Source organism: Prionailurus bengalensis, chromosome F2, assembly GCF_016509475.1.
Source record: "Prionailurus bengalensis isolate Pbe53 chromosome F2, Fcat_Pben_1.1_paternal_pri, whole genome shotgun sequence".
NCBI classification, from domain to species: domain Eukaryota; kingdom Metazoa; phylum Chordata; class Mammalia; order Carnivora; family Felidae; genus Prionailurus; species Prionailurus bengalensis.
Genome location: NC_057353.1, coordinates 3508641 through 3529862, shown reverse-complemented (window position 1 = coordinate 3529862; position 21222 = coordinate 3508641). Strand labels below are relative to the sequence as shown.

The window sequence follows — 21222 nt, the reverse complement described above, 5'->3', positions numbered from 1 at the left end:
AGACAGTATGGTACTGGCACAAGAACAGACACATAGACCGATGTTTTATTTTATTTGAGAGAGAGACAGGAAAAGAGAGAGAGAGCGCTAGTGGGGGAGAGGGACAGAAGGAGGGAGAGAATCTTAAGCAGGCTTAGCATGGAGCCTGACGCAGGGCTTGAGTCCATGACCCTGGGATCATGACCCGAGCCAAAATCAGGAATCGGTCACTCAACCAACTGAGCCACCCAGGTGCTCTTGAGAAAAGATATCTTGTAGATATAATTAAGTTAAGGATCTTAGGGTGAGATCATCCTGGATTATCTGAGTGAACACCAAATCCAATGACTAGTGTCTTTATAAGATATACATGAAGGAATGAAGGAGAACAGAAACACAGAGGGAGAGGTGGTGTTACCATGGAGGCAGAGATTACAGGGATGTGGTCCTGAGCCACGGAGGGAAGAAATGCTGATTGCTACCTGAAGCTGGAAGAAGAGAGGAGAGATTTTCCTCTAGAACCTCCAGATGCAGCCCTGATAACACTTTGACTTCGGACTTCTGACTTCCAGAACCGTGAGAAAATAAATTTATGTCATTTTAAGCTACCAAGTTTGTAGTTATTTGTCACAGTGGCTCTACTCTAGGAAACAGGTGTCATTCCCTACCGCTATGAAACGTGTAACTCCAACACTTAGTGACGTAACAAAACATTTACTATCTTGTATCTTCTGTAGTCAGGAAACCAGGTGATGCTAGCTGGGTCCTCTCTCTCTGGGTTTCTCACAAGGTTGTAATCAGGTCGGTTGAAACTGCAACGTCTTCTGAAATTCTGACAGGGAAGCACCTGCTTCTCAACTCACTATCCAGCCTGTGCATCAAGGGAGAGGGTTGCATAAGGCAGGTCGTTGACAAAATAGGGAGTCATCTTTTAAAGTCTGCTAGTTGGCCCCCAATCACTCACATTCCTTCTACGTGCAAAATACATTTCCCCCGACCAAGGTTCCCAAGAGTTTCACCCCATGGCAACATCCTCATATTTTAGGACCTTCCATATTTAATTTGGCTGGATCATGGAAATAAAAATTAATAACTTTGTACAGACACTTGACCATGTATTTGGTAAAATAATAAAAGGGAGAAAAGAAGTTTAAAAAGTATTAACGTGAAGCAAGTACAGTTTTTCACAATTTCAGGAATTTAAAGTTTACAAATCTGTTCAAGTCTGCTTTACCCAAAATAACAGCAAATGCCCCGAGAGAGCTGGTTTAGGCCTTGCTGGAACCGAACCCAGTAAACCGTAGCCTCTGCCGTTCCTTCCTTTCCAATGTGTGAGCATAAAAGTTAAGTAGAATGAATGGGCTTCTGTGCGAGCACAGATTTAAGGCAGGTCCCTGAAGCATCTTCTACTGTATGCCATTTGCTAAATGCACTGTAAATATTTTGGAGTCACCTTGAATAGCGCTAAATTGAAATAGAAAGTGTTTGCCTACATATTTTGAACTATTATATTCAGTGACCTTCTGAAACAAATAATGCTTTCAGACAGCAAACACAATGGAATTTCCACATAAAGCAGGTATGAACGTCTCCCCATTTAACAATTATTACTGCTGGAAATCAGTAACCAAAGAATTAGCAAGTGGTAGCACAGTGCTGTAATAATTCCAGTAGAGAGTTTTGTGTGTGTTTGTTTCTTTCCTCTAAACTTCTCCTACATATATTCTCCAGTTAGTCCAATTACTGAAATATGATTCATTATTAAAAAGTTTCTATAATGAGATTTTAATACTTCTCTTTTTTCCTTCTAATCATTTTGAGGACGTATATTTTTATATCCTTTCAGTAGCATGATTTTTGCTTTTACATTTTAACGTAACATTTTATATGCATTTTCCAGTTGGTCTTTTTTTTTTTCAACTTTACGCTTATGCAGCCTAATCTCCCGAATGAAACTCCCTGAGGTAATCTATCTCCGTGTTTACCTTTCTGCGTCTATTAATAGCAGGTAAACTATCCAGAATTTCACTTACATAAGCTCACACACCCTTGAAGTATTTGCAGAGACAGAAACAAAATACTTCTACATCCTTCTGCAAGGGACTATTTCTATCTTTCCTAGAATAAAAAATTAAGAGAATTAGAATGATCCAACTAGGCTACACAAAGCTTTTCGAGCTCCTCTCAATCTGTACCATTTCTTTCTTCATAGGAACCAACGAGATCAGTTGTATCATCAGGGCAGCCATTGTGTTTCACGGAAGTCAACCTAACTTTCACATATGATTGTTATGCCTAATGACCTTCCCGCATGTATGTTGCATTACGGATACACGAGAGTTCATTGCGATAGTAGTACTTTTGCACGAGCACTGACTACAAGATCGAAAGGACACACAGTAATCACAAGGATGTGTAAGAACAACTCGATTACTTTACCACAGCGACATTATCATACTAGACACGTGGACCTCTCAGCATAGGGTAAGAAAGTCACCTGTCATGGCAAGTACTTCTCACGGAGGGTGAAAAACAAGCAGCAAAATCTGGTTTGTTCTTCTCTATGCCAACAGAGAACAGACACATTTGCATCTTCCCTTTCTTTTCATATGCTTGTCTTCTGGGTCACAGCAGGCTAACTAAACTTAACATTCCAAAGAAACAGTTTTCTTGAGAATGTTCCTAGGATTTGGGGTCATTGCAAATTTGGATCTAGGAAGAGAAACACTTTGGATTTAAAATTTAACGTTCTGTTCTTTCAAAAATACTTTGTTCTCATAAACGTAGGATCTTGGCTCATTTTTAGGCACTCTAATGACTGCATGTAATGAAATACAAAGTCTGTACTTCATAGCACTTTATCCCTAAAAACATTCCTAAAAAAAAACAATGTAACAGAGGAGGAGAGGCATAATCCTTAGAGAAGCACTGCATTTTTTTTTTGCCAGTCTGAAATCTCTTGTCATCTTCTGCAATTTAGACATGATGAAATCAACAGATTGGCAAAGACAAGGTGTTGTGGGGGAGGGGGGGTCACTCCTGCCCAAGCCAGATATGCCCAGAACAGGTCTCCCTGCTGAGCGATGTCCCCGAGTAAGGCTTGGTATATTTGCTACCATTCAGGCACCATAAAAAAAAAAAAAGAAAAAAAACCAAAATCCTCTCCCTTCATTAACACCACAATGAGACCTCATTTTCACACATACCAAGTAACCAAAATTTCAAAAGACAGAATGACATGGAGTGCTGAGGTGATCTGTAGAAAGAGACCTGAAACCACAGAGTGAAAGGGGCGAAGTAGACAGCCATCTGAAAACCATTTGGCACTGCAAGGAAAGGCTGAACACCCAAGTGTCCCATCCCTATCCTTGTCCCTCCCAGATAATCCCTTCAACGTGCCCCCAGGAGACACCTGCATGGCCACGCTCCTGCCTAGATTTGAAAGCAAAATCTCTGCAAAGATACTTGGGTCTGCAGGGTCACTTGGGTGAGGAGAGTTTTGTATGTCCATGAGTTTGAGAAAGGGTTACATGTTTCTGCTTGACCATTTACATGCTTGGCCTCTGAATCTTCCTTCGGACTAACACGGTGTAGAGGAGTTGTGCTCGGAGGAGCATACGAAGACAAAAGTTTGGATGATAACCGGTATTGGTTTTGCAACAGAATAATCTTGCATCAGATCGAATAATCTTTAATGACCTGCATCAGTACTCAATGAAGTGACGTTTACAGTTTTGCATGTTTTGATAGACAATACTGCTAGAAGTAAGGGGGGGAAACGATCGATTAGGTCATGAAAGAATAGTGATGAGAAGATAGAGATCAGGAAGAGATCAGAATGGGGGAAGAAAAGTTGGAATAGAAAAACAGAGAAAAAGGTGGAGAAGCCGTTCTTGGTAATATAGACACAGCACTAACGGGGGAGTTTGCTGGATCCCGGAATGTATCGTCTGACCATTTCTGTGCCAGAATCGTCCCAGGAGGGACCTTCAGTCTCCATGCTGAGTCTTGCACCCTCCCCTTCAAACAGTTCCAGCTGCGATTATAAAATCACTAAAGGAAACTCAATAATGCTGTCTCGAAATTCAGCACGGCTTTAGTTCAGAATACTTTTACTTACATATACAAGTGTTTAGTGATTGAATGCTAAATATTTTCACTTACTTAACTCACGTTGATGTTTATGGTGTTTGGGAATGAAAACTTGAATGTGAAGGTATTCTCGAACTGATATATTGAGCTAAAACTCTCAAGATAAAGTGATTTTCTTCAAATAAGTATCGCAGAATAGCTTTCAGGAGGGATATAACGTGGCTCACTCTTAGATAAACACCAAGGAGTTGCTGTAAAGTTACATATATACTGGAGAAATTTACCACAGTTGAGAAACTCTATGGCCAGATATTCCTCGAATTGCTACTTACATTGTGCTTTGTGAGGTTTGAAATATTGGTTGCTATTGCTTGTAGCCAGTCAATACAGTCTTCAGCAGAGAGGCACTGAATAATCCCACTGCAGACCCCGTCCACAGCAATGACTTGAAAAGCATTTTGCCTGCAGACATATCAGAACAAATCAGATCAAAACATCGTCTCATTTATCTGTTTGCAACTCGAAATAGAATCTGTGGAAAGGTCTTCTCTTCCACAATACAAATAGAGCTTCAAATCCGTATTTGCGTATTTCTCTTTATAAATATCTCTGAGTTTAAATGGAGCACCAAGTATGAACCCAGATGACATATTTTGAATTAGTAGAAAGTTATCTTGAGATTCAGACGCATTCAGAAAAAAACTTGAGTCGTAAAATGGATGTTATATAAATGGAAGCATAGCTAAGACATGTCAGAAGGATTCTTTTCCCAGTTTACCATAAAAATATACATGGACGTTTATCTATTACTTTGGCTGACAGCCTCTCCTCTTCACATCTTTCAATGCATTTCCTGATTTACAATGGAAAGATCAAAAAAAAAAAGACACACAGATATGAAACCCATATATAAAAATCACCTGACGTCACGAGCTGCAGAATTTTGCTAGGTTGTAAACCATGTTCAGTCTCCGTTTTTTCTTCTCAAAGATGATTTGGACAAGATGTTCATAGCTTCACCTCAGGTGTACATTTTCTCTGAATTTATGTGCATGTCATACATTTTGATAACAACCAAACTTTTCTTTAAAATCCAAAGGCCAGTATAAATATCCTTAGGGCTTTTTTGTTGATGTGTTGTCATTGCTGTTGTTAGAGGAAATTAAATGATGCCATCCTAAATTGTTCACCAAAGTCCTATAGAGTTCAGAGTGGCTCCCTACAGCTTTAATGATTGTTTTTTCTCTGTATCAAGTCCTTGCATATTTAGATATGAGCTTAATGGACAGGAGTTGATAAAAATTTCAAAATGAATGGAAGCTAGCCAAATGGCTTGGGCTTGAGAATTAGTGTGTTGTGCAACATGATACCCTTTGGGAAATGCACAAACTATATTAAATCTCAGCCAATTATGAAGAAATAGAAAAGGTCTGTAGTTCAGCATTCAAAGGCCTTGTAAATTATATAAATGCATATCTTTTTCTCTTAATAAGTACCTTTTCTGTTTTCTGCGTTTTGTAACTAGGCATCGGTGGGTGGTAGGCAGGATTGACTTTCCTAAACAAAGAAAGGACACCCACAGAGCATAGATCTGGCTCAATTCAGTACCTGTGTCACCTTTTCTTCCCATGACACCAGTCCGTATCTGGGAACTGGGCGCAAGCTAAAGCTTTCACTTCTAAGGCACTCTGCATCCAAATCACTGACATTTTTAGAGAAATCTGCTCTGATACCCTTGACCAAGCACTTTCAACTGGAACAGGGAAGGGTTCAAGTATGCTTTTTTTTTGTTTTGTTTTCTCTTAAAAATACATGAAAAGACTTCAGAAAGTACAACTATTGTCTGTCTCTTTGAAGTAATGTTCTTTTGAATTTGTGACAAGAAAAAATATGCACAGCATGAACAGAATATTATAACTTCACGTCTTTCTTAGCTTTAATTTTGATATTCTGCAGTGAAGAAGTCATTTAAAATATCTAGAAAGCTCAACCATCCATGGAAAATGGGAACTAATTTGCGTTTAGAAATATATGTTTCTTTCGGCTCTCTGATTATCATAACCATTGCTTGATTAAAAGCAATGCTAACCATTGCTATGGAGCAATGCTAACCAATCATAACCATTGCTTTGATTAAAAATTAAAGCATGTCCTGAACATATTTGTCCTCTCTGCTTTAAATGAATCATGGCGGCTTTTGATATTTTTAGCTGATTAAGATAATACACTTCGATCAAATTTGCAATTTCTGTAATCATATGTTACATAGTCCCTAGAAAGAATAGTTCTGAGGGCCTAATCTTTTATAAATCCAGGCTTATATGTTAACATATATGTCACTTTTTACATTCTGTTTCAACTTTTCAGAGTGATTTGATGGAAACCCTTTCATGAATTTAAGTGAAGTACTTGAATAGTTTTTGCTTATGTATGACCTCTTCCAACATAGGCTGATCATAAAATTATAGTCTGGGTCATATTTCTGCCCATTATTGAAATAATGAGAATATTGACAAATTAGTTCACTTAGTTGTGATACAATTTCCTCTAGAAGAAAATGAGAATCATGTACTTTACAGATTTAGCAAGTATTTATGGAGTAACTGGTGAGATCCAGATAACTTTCATATATCACTGAAGCTCCGTGAATAATTTTCCTGTGAATAATCCATTAATATGTGGTTCCGACTGCAATATTTGAGAATGTTTAGTGGACTTAACATGAAGCACTTAGGAAGAACTGTAGTGCTTTTGCCTTTTTATTTTTAGCTTTTAGAAAATGCATTTCTTTGACTAGAGATCATCAGGAGGAAAAAAGCTTTTTTGCTTCATCTTATTTGATGGTATACATTTTGAAATCAATAGACTGCATTAACCTCTTATTTGGTATTGTGAGTCATTAAACTTGAACAGTATTTGTAGCAGTCTTGAGGATACCCAGACAGAATTATGGTTCTTAGTATACCCACATGCATGCACAACACACACGTGCTGAAAAACCAGGTACAATATTAGGGTTAGATAACCTGAAGTTTCAAATTCAGATTAACTTTCCGCTCTCTGCTCAACATTTTTATATTTTTCTAAGGATTCGGGGTCATTGCTCTGGCAATGAAAATTATTCTCAAACTGTGCTGAATTTCAATGCGTTTTTTAAAAATACAAGCTTAGTTTCCCTTTGTGTGAACAATATTCTGCTGACTACAAAGTTCGTACATAATTCTCAATATAACTTATGTGCATATAAATTTACACACATGTCTGATTAACACTGTTAATAGTTCACATTTTGACGCACTGGTGAATCTACCTCATGAAGGCATATGTAGGAAGACGTTAAATTTGTGAGGAGGGAACAGGAGAAAACAGAGACAGAAGGCACTTCAAAGCACAAAGACTGAGAACCACAGACACCGAAATACAGCAGTGTGGAGTGGCTGGATAGCCACATCCATGAGGAAGACGGCGGATCAGCATGGAAAAGCAGGCAGGTTCAGAACAGGAGGGTTATGTATGCAGGGCAGGGGGCTCAGAGTTCCCAGAGGGCAACTATCCGACTTTCTATAGAGGGCGACCAGTATTAAGACTGCTAAAGAGGGATATGATATGGAACTGAAATAAAGTGCTCATCAGAGTGAAAAAGAAAGCAATTAGCTCAAGGGCTTTATAAAGGCATTAGAAAGACTGTGACACTTTTTAAAAAATGGAATTTGAGGAAGAGAGAATTAAAATTACTTCAGAGTTTGGGATCTCACTGGTCGAAGGGTTTCGATGCACAAGAGAAGGGAAAGCATTCAGATAGGAGATAGTTCATCCAAAAGCAAATAGGGACATGTTGAGAGAAACGCGGGCTGTTTGGTTTGGAAGAAGTGCATATGGAGAAGCGACAGGTCACGTAGTTGGCCATAAAGTAAAGCCTGATCATTAAGAGCTTTGCAAAGCATTTCTACCTAATCCTGAAAAGTCAGGGGGAGCCAATGGAAACATTCAAGGATTGGAAGGAAAGCTCCTGTTTGTATAGCTCTCTCTGTGGTGGTTAAGAAGATGGGAAAAGATGATAATAAAGCCAAGAGGGATGTAGGAGGGCATTGCAATACTCAGGGTGAACAATGATACGAATCTGCTTCCAGAGAGTGGTTTTCTGTATACCAGGAGAGAACATTGATTCAGACCGTGTTGAAAAGCGGCCATTTACTTGATTTGGTACTTAATTATTTGGGGGGGGGTGGTAAAGGAAAGGAAAAAAAAATTTAAAAAGCACTTAAGTTAGTGATTACATCAATTTGTTCTATTTCTTGTTGAGTTCAATTCACATTCACCAAGTTCAGGATTATTTCTGCTCTGGGCATGCTACCTTGGTTGAATGCCTCATCAGAGCTTTTATTGTTCAGGTTCAAAACCTTAACTTTTGGGGGAAATACATGAGGAACTATCCCAAACCAGTTTGTTACCTATCTTCCAAGGTTTAAATAGCCAATTCGTTTCATGATTTGAAACACAATAACTCATCATTACCTAAACAAGCCCTGCAATTTTATGCAACTATGTCGTCCCCTCCCCAGTATTCCTCTTGTCTAAAAAACTCTTCTGTTGTCTCGCTCCATTTATTACCTGCAAAATTATTGCAAATCACTTAATTCTATGTGACTTTCTGACCTCTAATTTCTCTGTGTGTAAAATAAAGATAGCAACATTTGTCCCTCATCTCTTGCATTTTTAAGACTTTTTTAAAGAGCAGTTTTAGGTTCACAGCCAAACTTAGGGGAAAGTACAGAGATTTCCCATATATTCCCTGCCCAATATCAACATCCCTCAACTAGATGCTACATTTGCTACAGTTGATGAACCTCGAGTGACACATCGTTAGTACCCAAAGTCCATATTTTACTTTAGGGTTCACTCTTGGATCTGCATTCTGTGTGTTTGGACAAAGGTATGATGGCATGTATCCATTCACAATAACATCATACAGAGTATTTTCACTGCATTAAATATCCTCTCTGCTCAGCTTCTTAATTTCTTCCCCTATCTGCCTCTCACACCCCTACCCCAGCAACCGTTAGTCTTTTTACTGTCTCCATAGTTTTACCTTTTCTAGAATGTCTGTCATATGGTTGGAATCACACAGCATGTAGGCATTTCAGATTGACTATTTCATTTAGTAATATGCATTTATGGCACTCTCATGTCTTTTCGTCACTTGATAGTCCATTTCCTTTTAGTTCTGAATAACATTCCATTATCAGGAATATATAGTTTATATATCCATCCACCTGAAGGATATCTTGCTTCCAAGTTTTGGAATTATGAATAAATCTCCTATAAACACCTGTGTGCAGGTTTGTGTATGGACATAAGTTTTGTCTCCAAGAAATATGGAGGAGAAATATGGATATGAAATATCCAAGTACCAAGAAATATGATTATTGGATCACATGGTAAGAGTTATGTTTAGTTTTGTAAGAAATTGCCAGATGACTTCCGAAGCGGCTGGACCATAGTGAGTTCCCACCAGCAGTGAATGAGTTCCTAGAGTCCCACATCCTCCTTAGCATTTAGTGTTGTCACTGTCTTGGGTTCTGGTCATTTTGATGGGTATGCTGGCATCACATTGTTGTTTTAATTTGCATTTCCCCAATAACATATGATGTGGGGTATCTTTTCATGCCTTTACTTTCCCTTTGCATATTTTCTGTGGTGAGGTGTCTGTTAACGTTTTTGGCCTACTTTTTTAGTGGGGTTGTTTGTTTTCTTATTGTTGAGTTTTAAGAGCTGCCATTTTTCTTCCTTCCTCTTTCCTTCCTTCCTTCTCCCTCCCTCCTTTCTTTTTTTCTTTCTTTCTTTCTTTCTTTCTTTCTTTCTTTCTTTCTTTCTTCTTTCTTTCTTTCTTCTTTCTTTCTTTCTTTCTTTCTTTCTTTCTTTCTTTCTTTCTTTCTTTCTTTTGTTTCTGTGTAACAATCTTTTGTCTTTTGCAAATATTTTCTCCCAGTCCATAGCTTCTCTTCTCATTCTACTGACATTATCTTTTGTAGACATAAATTACTAATTTTAATGGAGTCTAGCTAATCAATTCTTTCTTTCACAGGCCGTGCTTTCAGTGTTGCATCTAAAAATCATCACCGCACCCAAGTTTATCCAGGTTCTTGCCTCCGTTACCTTCCCAAATTTTTGTAGTTTTATACTTTATATTTAGCTCTCTGATCCTTTTTGGGTTGATTTTTAGGAAAGGTATAAGGTCCCTGTATAGATTCATTATTTTGCATATGGGTGTCCAGTTGTTGCAACACCAGTTGTTGAAAAGACTCTGTTCTCCATTGTGTTGTCTTTGCTTCTTTGTCAACACCAGTTGACTGTGTCCCTTGGAGTCTATTTCTGGGCCTTCTGTTCTGTTCCATTGATCTATCTGTCTATTATTTTGCAGTACCACACCATCTGGATTATAACAGGTTTCGCTAAGTCTTGAAGTCAGGCAGTATCAGTTGTCTAACTGTTCTTGTTCTTGAATATTGCATCGGCTATTCTGGGCTCTGACTCTTTGAAGAAAAAAAAAATCACAAAATAACCTGCTAGGATTTTGACTGAAATTGCATGGAATCTAAAGATTCCAAGTTAGGAACAATAGGCTTTTGACAATATCAAGATTTCCTATAGATGAACATGGAATATCTCTCCATTGATTTAATTCTCCTTTGATTTTGTTCACCACAGTTTTGTAGTTTTCCTCGTATAGATTCATATACATATAATATATATTATGTATGTATATTCATTCATACTTGCTGTTATCACTTACTAGTTACACAAATTTTTTTGTCGATTCTTTTTTATTTTCTACACAGATTATCATGCCATCTGCAAACAAAGCAGATGTTTTATTTTTTCTTCCTAATCTATCTTTTCTTTTCTTTTCTTTTCTTTTCTTTATTTTAGCAATCCATTGCTTTTGATAACTTAAGATATGGTTGTCATTCAAGACAGTTACAATGCCAGACATAAATCCTGACATTTTTTGTTCTTTGACTATAACCTTTTCCTTTCCATCACCACTTAATTATCTTATTCTTTTTCATCTTTTTTAACCCTTCTAATTGTATTTGTCTATAAATCCATTCAGCATATATTTGCATTCCTCCCCAGACTGAGTTCTCTGTTCATCCATATCAATTGTGTTTTTCCCCATCCCAGAAATTCCTGCTGTTTTCCTCCAGCTGTTCTACCTTATGAATTACCAGCACTCAATAACTTCAATTTAACTAAATGTAAAGCTTTTTCTTCCTAATGTGTCAGACATCCCTGGAGAAGTTAATAATTTGTGCAAAGGAGTCTCGATACAATTGGTTTGGTTATCAGGACCCTTAGTACCTCTGACCTACTTTGCTATCTTTCTACCCTCACTGCATTATATACATTGCAGATTCTCTGGCTTATGTAGCAGTCATCTTATTTATCTCACACAACTGGATAATCCTGTTCCTTGTAACATCTCTCCCATAGTTTGTCTTTCTTCAGTTTGTGAATCCTGCCTTTCTTCATGTCATTCCAAAAAGATACTCTTGAGTTCCAACTCTTGAATATATCTGGTACGTTTTGTTAAAATTTTAGGGGTTTTGGAAATATATCTTTTTTTTTAAATTTTATCAATCAGAAATCTTTTATCTACACCTAAAACTTACTAGAATATACTCTTTTAAGGGTTATTGCTTATTCATTTTTTCAATTTTCTAGAGATACTCAAGTTCACTAGGACTCTATCCTTCTCTGGTTATAGAAAATGTTAAAATGTAATTGTTAGGTTTGTATCATTGAAGTATCAATAAGTATGTCATAAACGTGAGAAATGAAATAAGTAGGGAATATACGACAAGATAACTTTCCCTAGGCTGAAAAAACTATGCAAAGTTGGTCCAGAGTCATCCAAAAGAAGTTTTAGCTTTTCCAGAGAGAGAGAGAGAGAGAGAGAGAGAGTTATCTATCATTTTTTTAAAAAAAAAAACACCTTATCCATTTTATTTATTTATCTATTTATTTATTTATTATTTTTATTATATTTTTTTCTTTGAGAGAGAGAGAATCTAAAGCAGGATGCACACTCAGCACAGAACCCGACATGGGGCTCTACCCCATGACCCTGGGATCATGACCTGAGCCCAAATCAAGAGTCGGACACTCACCAGACTAAACCACCCAGGCTCTCCAAGAGAGTTATATGTCTTGAAGAAGTTATTGCACTTTCTCCATTAACCCCACAGGACAATTTTTGTAGGAAGAGGTATTAGAAGGGGTTATGGAGCGGACAAGATTGCCAGTTGACACACAAGCTAGACCCAGGCTACTGAAGGCTCCTTACCCCCTGCCCTGTCCTATGAAATGTACATTCTGCCCACCATTCCCTCAGTGAGAACTGTTCCAGGGATATCGCCTTGAGAAAGTAAGGTGTTGTTGAAACCATCTGGATGGTATCCATGACTGAACTCAATTAAAGCCTGCATATCAGCTTTAAGATTCTGTTGGGTGGGTGCAGAGATCTATTCATTTTGCAGCCACCCAAGACAAACCTCGTAAGTTCCTTTTCTTATTACACCTGCCACCCATCAATTTGGAGTGGTCTTCCTCTTTCTTAGGTCTTTCCTTGCCCTTCATGTAAGGGGGCCAGTTTGTAAACCAAGGGTGAGGAAGTGGAGTATATACGAAGATTGTGCTAGACAAAGGGATATTTGTATGGCTCATGGATAGGTGAAATCAAGTAAGATCTTAATGTTAATTATTTTTTGAAAATCATAGGTTGTTCCTGGTTTACATGAAGCACAGTCCTTGTAGACCTGTTGGCCTATCCATGAAAATGGAAGAGTCAAGCAGTTCAGTCACACTGGATCCATGTGTATGGGACCCCATGTAACAGGAGAACAATGAAATAGGAAGGGTAATGATACACCCAAATGGAGCTATTTCACTTCTAGCCTCTCTGGTATTGACTCCTTCTCCTCAGTCAGTAACCATGACTTGACCATGATGTGTCTTGAATTTCATGTCCCTCTTTCCCCCTTCATCATGTTAGCATATCCTTTACACACTGTTTCCCTTTCTTTACTGTCAATATTCTTCTTATAACCAACTATTTTTCAATCCAATTCACTCTAGAAATGATTCCAGCCTATGTCACTCCAAAATTAATCACTTTTTGAGTCCTTTCAGTATTTCTTTTCTGTAGTTGGTACAGCCAGCCACTCTCTTCACGTTAAAACCCTGTTTACAATATATTCTTTTTTATAGTATTACAGTTAGGCCTCTTCTTCCCACTATTTATCTTTTCTATTTTATGCAATCACCTGTTCTGCTTCCTCCTGAGATCCCCTAAACTATACATTCCTAGAAAGTCCCATCCTTCAATGAGCAATCATGAACTGAGTGTAGACTTGAGCTACATTCATATTTGTCCTTATCATTACAATTCATTTGATAAGACTCTTGCATGGTGAACAAAAGTTCTCACAATCCCTATCCTTGTCCTCTGCTTGGATACTAAACTTCATATATAGATGCCTAAAAAAAATGGCACCAACTCAAATATCCTCACCTCAGAAGAAAAAGGCTGAGCACTCTCAGAAAGGCAAGAGTGATTCTGCCGGAATCCATTTAGAAACCCATTGGAATGTCTAAATGTAACCATGTAAATTGAGAGACTTTATTTCACTGCTATTGATTTCCATACTGTTTGAAAAGCATGCAGTAGATGATAGTCCTGCTCAAAAACAGAGAGATGGAATTCCTCCTCATTAAAATGAATTTAATAAGCATTTATTGAGTGCTTTTGAGCCATAAAGCATACTAAGCACTGAATGATACATGGAGATAAATACTATTTTTCTAAAATTCAAATATATATAGTACATAATATACATATAAAATTATATACTCAATATATTCAAATTTCTCATATAAGGAAAATTAAGCATAATTAAAAATAGACAAAATTCCCACAACCTCTACTTCCCATTCTAATACCCCAACATTACAATTTTCTGCAACATTATGACACTTCAGAATTGAAATCTGATATATATATATTTCTAAATCAGGGTCATTACCATAGATGAACATAAACTGTTCTATCACTGATAAAACCATTGTGACGTTTTAATTCATGCCTACACAGTAGTAGATGACAGTGACACAACTTTGTTGCAATTAAATATGAGAGGTATTTTATCACTGAAGTTAAAATTATGGGCCTTGGCAAAACCAACCTACAAATAACATCCCAGGTTTTGAACCAAGATAAATAATTTCCTATATTTGTCATCATTGGCCAGTAATTTATCCTTTTTTTTTTCTCCTCACTCTTGAAATTGCCACTGGCCTGTGAGCTCCTTCAGGGAAAGAAGCAAACACAACACCTCCTCTTACAGACATTAAATCAATATTTATTGAGTGAATGAATGAACAATAAATTAGCTCTTGAATCTGAATTGCTGTGCAATCCACTCTGAATAGTGCTATGTTTATAACTGCTTATTACTGTAATATTTATTGAGTGTAATTAATTCAATTGCTAAAAGCAGCTGATGTATTGTGGCACCATAAAAATAAAAACGTAGTGAGTCATCTGGACTCATCCAAACAAGTTATTTTTTCTCATAAATTGTTTTAGCTAAGTGATTCCACATCATGTAAATGTATAATTTTTTTAAGTAAAACAAAACAAAATAAACACATGTATTAAATATATATATATCATTAATAGAAATATTAAGAGAGTTGTTAAAGCAGAAGAAAAATAAAACCAAAAGAAGAAACAAATAAAAACAGGAAGATTAAAAGTAGGATGCATTTGAAGAGTTACATGAAAATAATAATATAATATCTTGAGTAATTTAAAATACATGTATAATTAAAATCATATCAGAAATATGTCCATTGATAGGAAAGGAAAAAAGGAGTTAAAGTGTTCTAAGTTTTTAACATTTTCCTAAGAAAGAAAAATTAGTAAATGGTATTTAACTCCAATAACCATGAGTGTACAGTACTACAGTCTGAAGGTTTGTGTCCTCTGCTTCCCCACGCCTAAACTTTCCATGTTGGAATCTTAATGACTAATGTGATGGCAGTGGTAGGTGGAACCTTTGGGAGATGCTTAAGCCATGAGAGTGGAGCTCTCGTGAATGAGATTAGTGTTTTATAAAAGAAGCTTCAGAGAAATCCCTAGCTCCTTCCACCTTGTGTGGACACAGAGATAAGACGACCTATTTGAATGAGGGAGAGGGCCTTCATCATAGAATTCTACCATGATGGTAACTTGATCTTGGATTTCCAGCCTCCAGAACCGCGTGAGAAATAAATTTCTGCTGTTTATAAGTCACCCAGTCTGTGGTATTTTGTTATTGTAGCTTTGATGGTCTATGATATATGGTGTAATGTTTAGGCAATAACTAAAACAAACAAAAAAGGATATATATGTGTATACACACATACACACACACACAGATATATATGTCAATATTATAGAGGAAACAAAAGTAATAAAAAAATATATATAATTGTTCCAAAAATGTTTTAAAGATAAAGGGAATAAAATACAGAAACTAGTGTGTTGAGACAAAGAACTCTCTTCTTGAATATAAATAAAACTCTCAAACCTGAAGAGTAAAAAAATAAGTTAATTACAATATAGTCAAAGGACAAAAGAAATTTCACCAGAAAGGATTTTGTGGACAAGGAAGCACATGAAAAGAAGTTCAACATAATTAGAACACAAAAATTCATGTCACAAAGATACATTGCTACATACCTATCAGAATGCAAACTAAAAAGATGGCAACAATACCAAATATTGGCAAAGAGGTAGAGAAACTAGATCATGCATGCAATACTGATGGGAATTTAAAATGGTACAGCCATTCAAAAAAACAATGTACCTATTTCTTACCAAACTAAATATACTGTTAGCACACAAGTCAACAATTGAGCTCTTGAGCATTTCTCCAAAGAAATGAAAATGTATGTTCACATAAAAATGTATACACAAATGTTCATAGCATTTTAATTTAGAATAGCCCAAAACTGGAACAACCCAGATATCCTTCAAGGAGTGAATATTTTTAATGTAGTATATCCATACCATGGGATACTATTAGAAATTAACAACAAATGAGCAGTAGAAAAATGCAACAACTTGGAAGAATTACTAGAGAATGATGCTGAGTAAGAAAATTCAGTCCATTAAGTTTACAAAATGTAAGATTCCATTTAGATAATATTCTTAAAATGACATAATAATTGAGGTGAAGAACAGATTAATAAGTTGTCAGAGGTCAGGGACATGCTGGGGGAGGATGGATATGACATGATTACAGAAAGGTAACAGAAAGGTTCTGACAGTTCTCTTGGAGCAATTCTTGTTTGCGACTATGATGGTGGATAAGAGAATGTGAACATGAGAACAAATTCTGTAGAATTACACAACACACACACACACACACACGTGAATTCTGAATGAGTGGTGGATTTTATCCATTTCCTGAACGTGGTATGGGACTACAGATATGCAAGAAGTTACACCATTTGGGAAAATGGGTAAGGGGTAAAGAGAATCTCTATTTCTTACAACTATATGTGAAAATGCAGTTATCTCAAGATAAAATGTTTAATCATAAAAAACAAAAAAAATGAAAGTGTTGAACAGAAAACAAATACTAAGATGGTAGATATAATCCAACTAGAAGATCAAGGTTGTTATTTTGAATTAAAAAAAAATAAATACAAGAAAAAATATATACAGCTTAGAAAGGACACATTTTGAAGAGTAAGACTAATCAAAGTTGAAAGAAATGGATAAAAGAATATATAACGTAAATATTCGCCAGGAGTTCTTTGGTGTAATTCTTGAAAACAAGAAATAGTTTCAGAGATATAGGATATTTCATAATGATAAAAGGGTGATATATCAAAAAGTCATAAAGTTCTAAGTCTATTTATATCAAATAATATAAAATTAAATGTATACAGTAAATATTGACATACTAAAAGAAGAAACACGCAGAGCTGCCATCACAGTGGGAGACTGAAATGCACTTTCTCAATATCTCATACAATAAACAGACAAAAACACCATTAATGATAACACCATTAATGATACAGAGGATCAGAACCCTTAGTGAAAAAATATGACCTAGTTAAAATACGTATGATACTGCACTAAAGAAAATGACAGCACACATTCTTTCAAATGCATATGGAATGTTTGCCAAAACTATTCATATACTGGGTGAAATCAAGTCTCAATAAGTATCAAAGGATTGAAATTATTCAGCATGAAATTATATAGGAAAGCAATAACAAAAGAGAGAAGTATAAAATCCTAAAATATTCTGAAATCCTGCAACACACTTTTAGACAGTCCACATGTCAAAGAAATAATTGTAACAAAAATTAGAAAATATTACTAAATGAATACTAAAAAAACAAATCCATGAATATCAACACTTGTGGATTTCCAATTCTGGCTAAGGCAGAATAGCCCCATTCCTCCCAAATGCTCCTTAACAAACCAACAAACATTGGACATAGTCCAAAAACAAGCATAGATGGTCCACGAAAGGTAAAGGATAAGACTGATGGCCTAGGACCTAGGGACTTGAGGAATAACAAGGTGGTAAGTCTCACGGGGTTTCTTATTGCCTCCCATACATCCTAGACTGTGTGCTCTAGAAGTCTGCAATCCAGAATCACTAACAGCAAGACCAAAAACAAACAAACAAACAAACAAACAAACAAAAAATGGTTCCAGAAAAGTCTGTTCTCTAAGACATGAGTGGGCCAACTGCATTCAATCTTTTTGGCAACATGTCCTAACTCGATCAAGCATCAAGAGAGCCAGTGTCCCTTTTTCCCAGGTTTCAGCAGGGCCAAGCAGGGGGTTGTCTTCCACGCATCCTCTAATTGTCCCAGCTGGTGGTGCTCCAGGGGACGAGCAGGAAGCTGATCCTCACCTAGAAGAAGCAGGCAGCATTCCCATTTCCCTTGGGGTAATGTCAGTGGGGTCAGTGGGGTCCAGTGGGAAGTTCAATCCCCACACCCACCCTGTGGCAATTAAACTGAGTGAGGTGGTGTAAGATGGGGTGAATCAGTACTCTGCCTCTCCTCCATGTTGACTACCATGGCTCAGCAGGAAGCTCAGCCTCCACTCCTACCTGTCATCACCAAGGTGTAGTGCGGTGATGGGAGGTTGGCCTCCTTCCTTCGGCTTTCCCTCCGTCTCCTCCTGTCTGTCAGCAGGATCTCACTATGGAGAGTGATGCTTCTACCAACGTCCTGTAGCTACAAAGCCACAAACATCAGCCCCACTCACCCACCCTCCCAGGGGGCAGCAGGGCCAACCAGGGAGATAAGTTGACACCCCACTCAAGGGCGATGTGTGATGGGGTTGGCATCTGACTTTCACCAGGATTTAGGGAGCGCAACTGAGGGGTGTGACAGACCAGCACTTCAGTCATCTTCATCGAGGCAGTATGAGCAGGCATTCAGGGAGCGTAACACACATACCCATCCAGCCCTCACACTACACGGCAACAAAGGGGTTGCCTGCTGTGAAAAAGAGACTATAGAGAATCCAGAATCTCATAATTTAATATGCAAAATGTCCAGGATGAAATTTGTAAAAAAATCACTGGTTTTACCAAAGCCAGGAAAATCACAACTTTAATGAGAGAAGATAATCCAAAGACACCAATACTGAGAGGAATAAGGTGTTTAAATTATCTGAAAAGTATTTTAATGTAGTCATCATAAAAGTGCTTCAAGGGCAATCACAAGTGCTCTCGAAACAAATAAAAAATAGAAAATTTCAGCCAGAAAAAGAATATGTAGACACACACACACACACACACCACACACACACACACACAAATGGACATGATAAAACTGAAAAACACACCACCACCAACAACAAAAAAATCATGCTGAAGGGGCTCAATAGCAGAATGGAAACTAAGAGGATAGAATCAGAGAATTTAGGGGCACCTGGGTGGCTCAGTTGGTTAAGCATCTGACTTCGGTTCAGGTCATGATCTCACAGTTCATGAGTTCTAGCCCCAAGTCAGGCTCTGTGCTGATAGCCCAGAGCCTGGAACCTGCTTCAGATTCTGTGTCTCTCTCTCTTTCTGCCCCTCCCCGACTTGTACTCTCTCAAAAATAAATAAAACATTAAAAAAATAAAAATAAAAGAATCATAGAACTTAAAGATAGATCAATAGAATTTTCCCATTCTGTTTAGCAGAAAGAAAATTGACTTAAAACCAGAAGAATAGGGGGCGCCTGGGTGGCTCAGTTGGTTAAATGTCCAACTCTTGATTTTGGCTCAGGTCACAATCTCATGGTTCTTGAGAACCACATCAGGCTCCATGTTGACAGAGTGGAGGCTGCTTGGGATTCTCTCTCTCTCTGCCCCTCCCCTGCTCAAACTTTTTCTCTCTCAAAATAAATAAACTTTCAAAAAGAAATATTAATTTTTAGGGATCTGTAGAAGAATAATGCAAGATCTAACATTGTATCAACAAAGTGACAGAAGGAGAGAGGAGGGACTGGGACTGAGAAAGCATTTAAAGAAATGACATCCACAATTTGCTGAAGGTCACAAACATACAGATTTAAGAAGCTGAGCGAAGCCAGGAGAGAATTAACCCAAAGAAATCCATGCAAAGACACATTACAATTAAACTTCTGAAAACAAAAACAAAAACAAATAATAAAAGAAAAAAAAACAAAAATAAAACTTTGAAAACAGCAAGAGAGAAAGAACATATTATTCACAGGGAAGCACCAATTTGAATGCCCAGGGAGGTGCAAAGGCAGTGCACAGCAGTTTTCAGATATAAGGCAAGAATTATCAACTCCGATTTCTATATCCAGGGAAACTATCCTTTGGAATGAAGATAAAATAAAGAGATATTCTCAGACAAAGGAAATTAAGAGAATTTGATGCTATTAAACTACCTTTAAAGAAGGGCTAAAAAAAAAAAAAAACTTTAAGTAGGAAGGAAATAGAACAGAAGGCTTAGAACTTTAAATAACTTTCCATTAAGTTTTTAAGATAATTTCTGATGACTGAAGCTAAAACCATAATGTCACCTGATATGGTGCTTGATATCTGTATAAGTAATTAAGATAATTATACTTACAAAGTAGGGGGGATTTCAGGAAACTAAATGGAAGTAATGTTTCTGTACGTCATTCAAAGTGATAAATCATCAATACTTGTGATGTGAATCTGTATGTATATTTTAGTGCCTTGAGCAACCACTCAGAAAACTATACCAAATGATACACTCAAAAGCAATGTAAATAAATCAAGACATAATCCTGAAATTTGTGAGTATAGCTAAAGCAGACTTTGATGGAAACATGCACTGCTGACTACATATATTAGCAAAGAAAGTCTGAAAAATTAATGATCACACCAAAGGTTGCCAAACTATGGCCTATAGATCGAATGTAGCCTGCCACCTTTTTTATAAATAAAGTTTTATTGGAATCCAGCCATGCCCATTCATTTATATAATGTCTGTGGCTGTTTTCATGAAACAAAGGCAGAATTCAATAGTTGTGCCAGAGATATTAAGGCCTTTCAAGGCCTAAAATATTTACTATACCACTTGTTACAGAGAAGTTTCTGGATCCCTAGAACATCCAACTCAAGAAACTAGAACAAAAAGTCAAGCCTAAGAACTTATGGGAAGAAAGCAATCAAGAAAGAAGCAGAAACTCATTATTTATAATACATACACATAATGAAGAGCTTCAACAAAACCCCAGATTAGGCTTTTGAAAAAATAAATGAATAAAAGTTACAACCTCATGGCAAAAACGACCAAGACAAAAAGAGAGGAAAATATTCAAGAATGAAAAGGACATCACTTAGGGTCTACACTTATTTAAAAAGATAATAATATGAGAATAGTATCAAGTACATGAAGATAAATCTTGCTATCTAAAAGAACTATACAATTTCCTTGAAAAAAATAACATTAAAACTAACATAAATAAACAAAACCCAATAAAACCGTATCCATTAAGGACACTGAATCCATTATAGCAAGTTAGTAGCAGAGTCAGGGCATTAACTGGATGTCTTTTATCATCAGATTCATAAATGTTTGA

The 21222-nt window shown here is 36.9% G+C and overlaps 1 protein-coding gene across 1 annotated transcript in view; it reads right to left on the bottom strand.

Annotated features, from left to right (window-relative positions):
* The window catches only part of SNTG1 (syntrophin gamma 1), an 888222-nt gene that overhangs the window by 178713 nt on the left and 688287 nt on the right, over positions 1-21222 (bottom strand). Inside the window, exon 13 of the mRNA XM_043601045.1 lies at positions 4404-4533. Coding sequence (XP_043456980.1) covers positions 4404-4533 — 130 coding nt within the window. The remainder of the gene's footprint in view (positions 1-4403; positions 4534-21222) is intronic.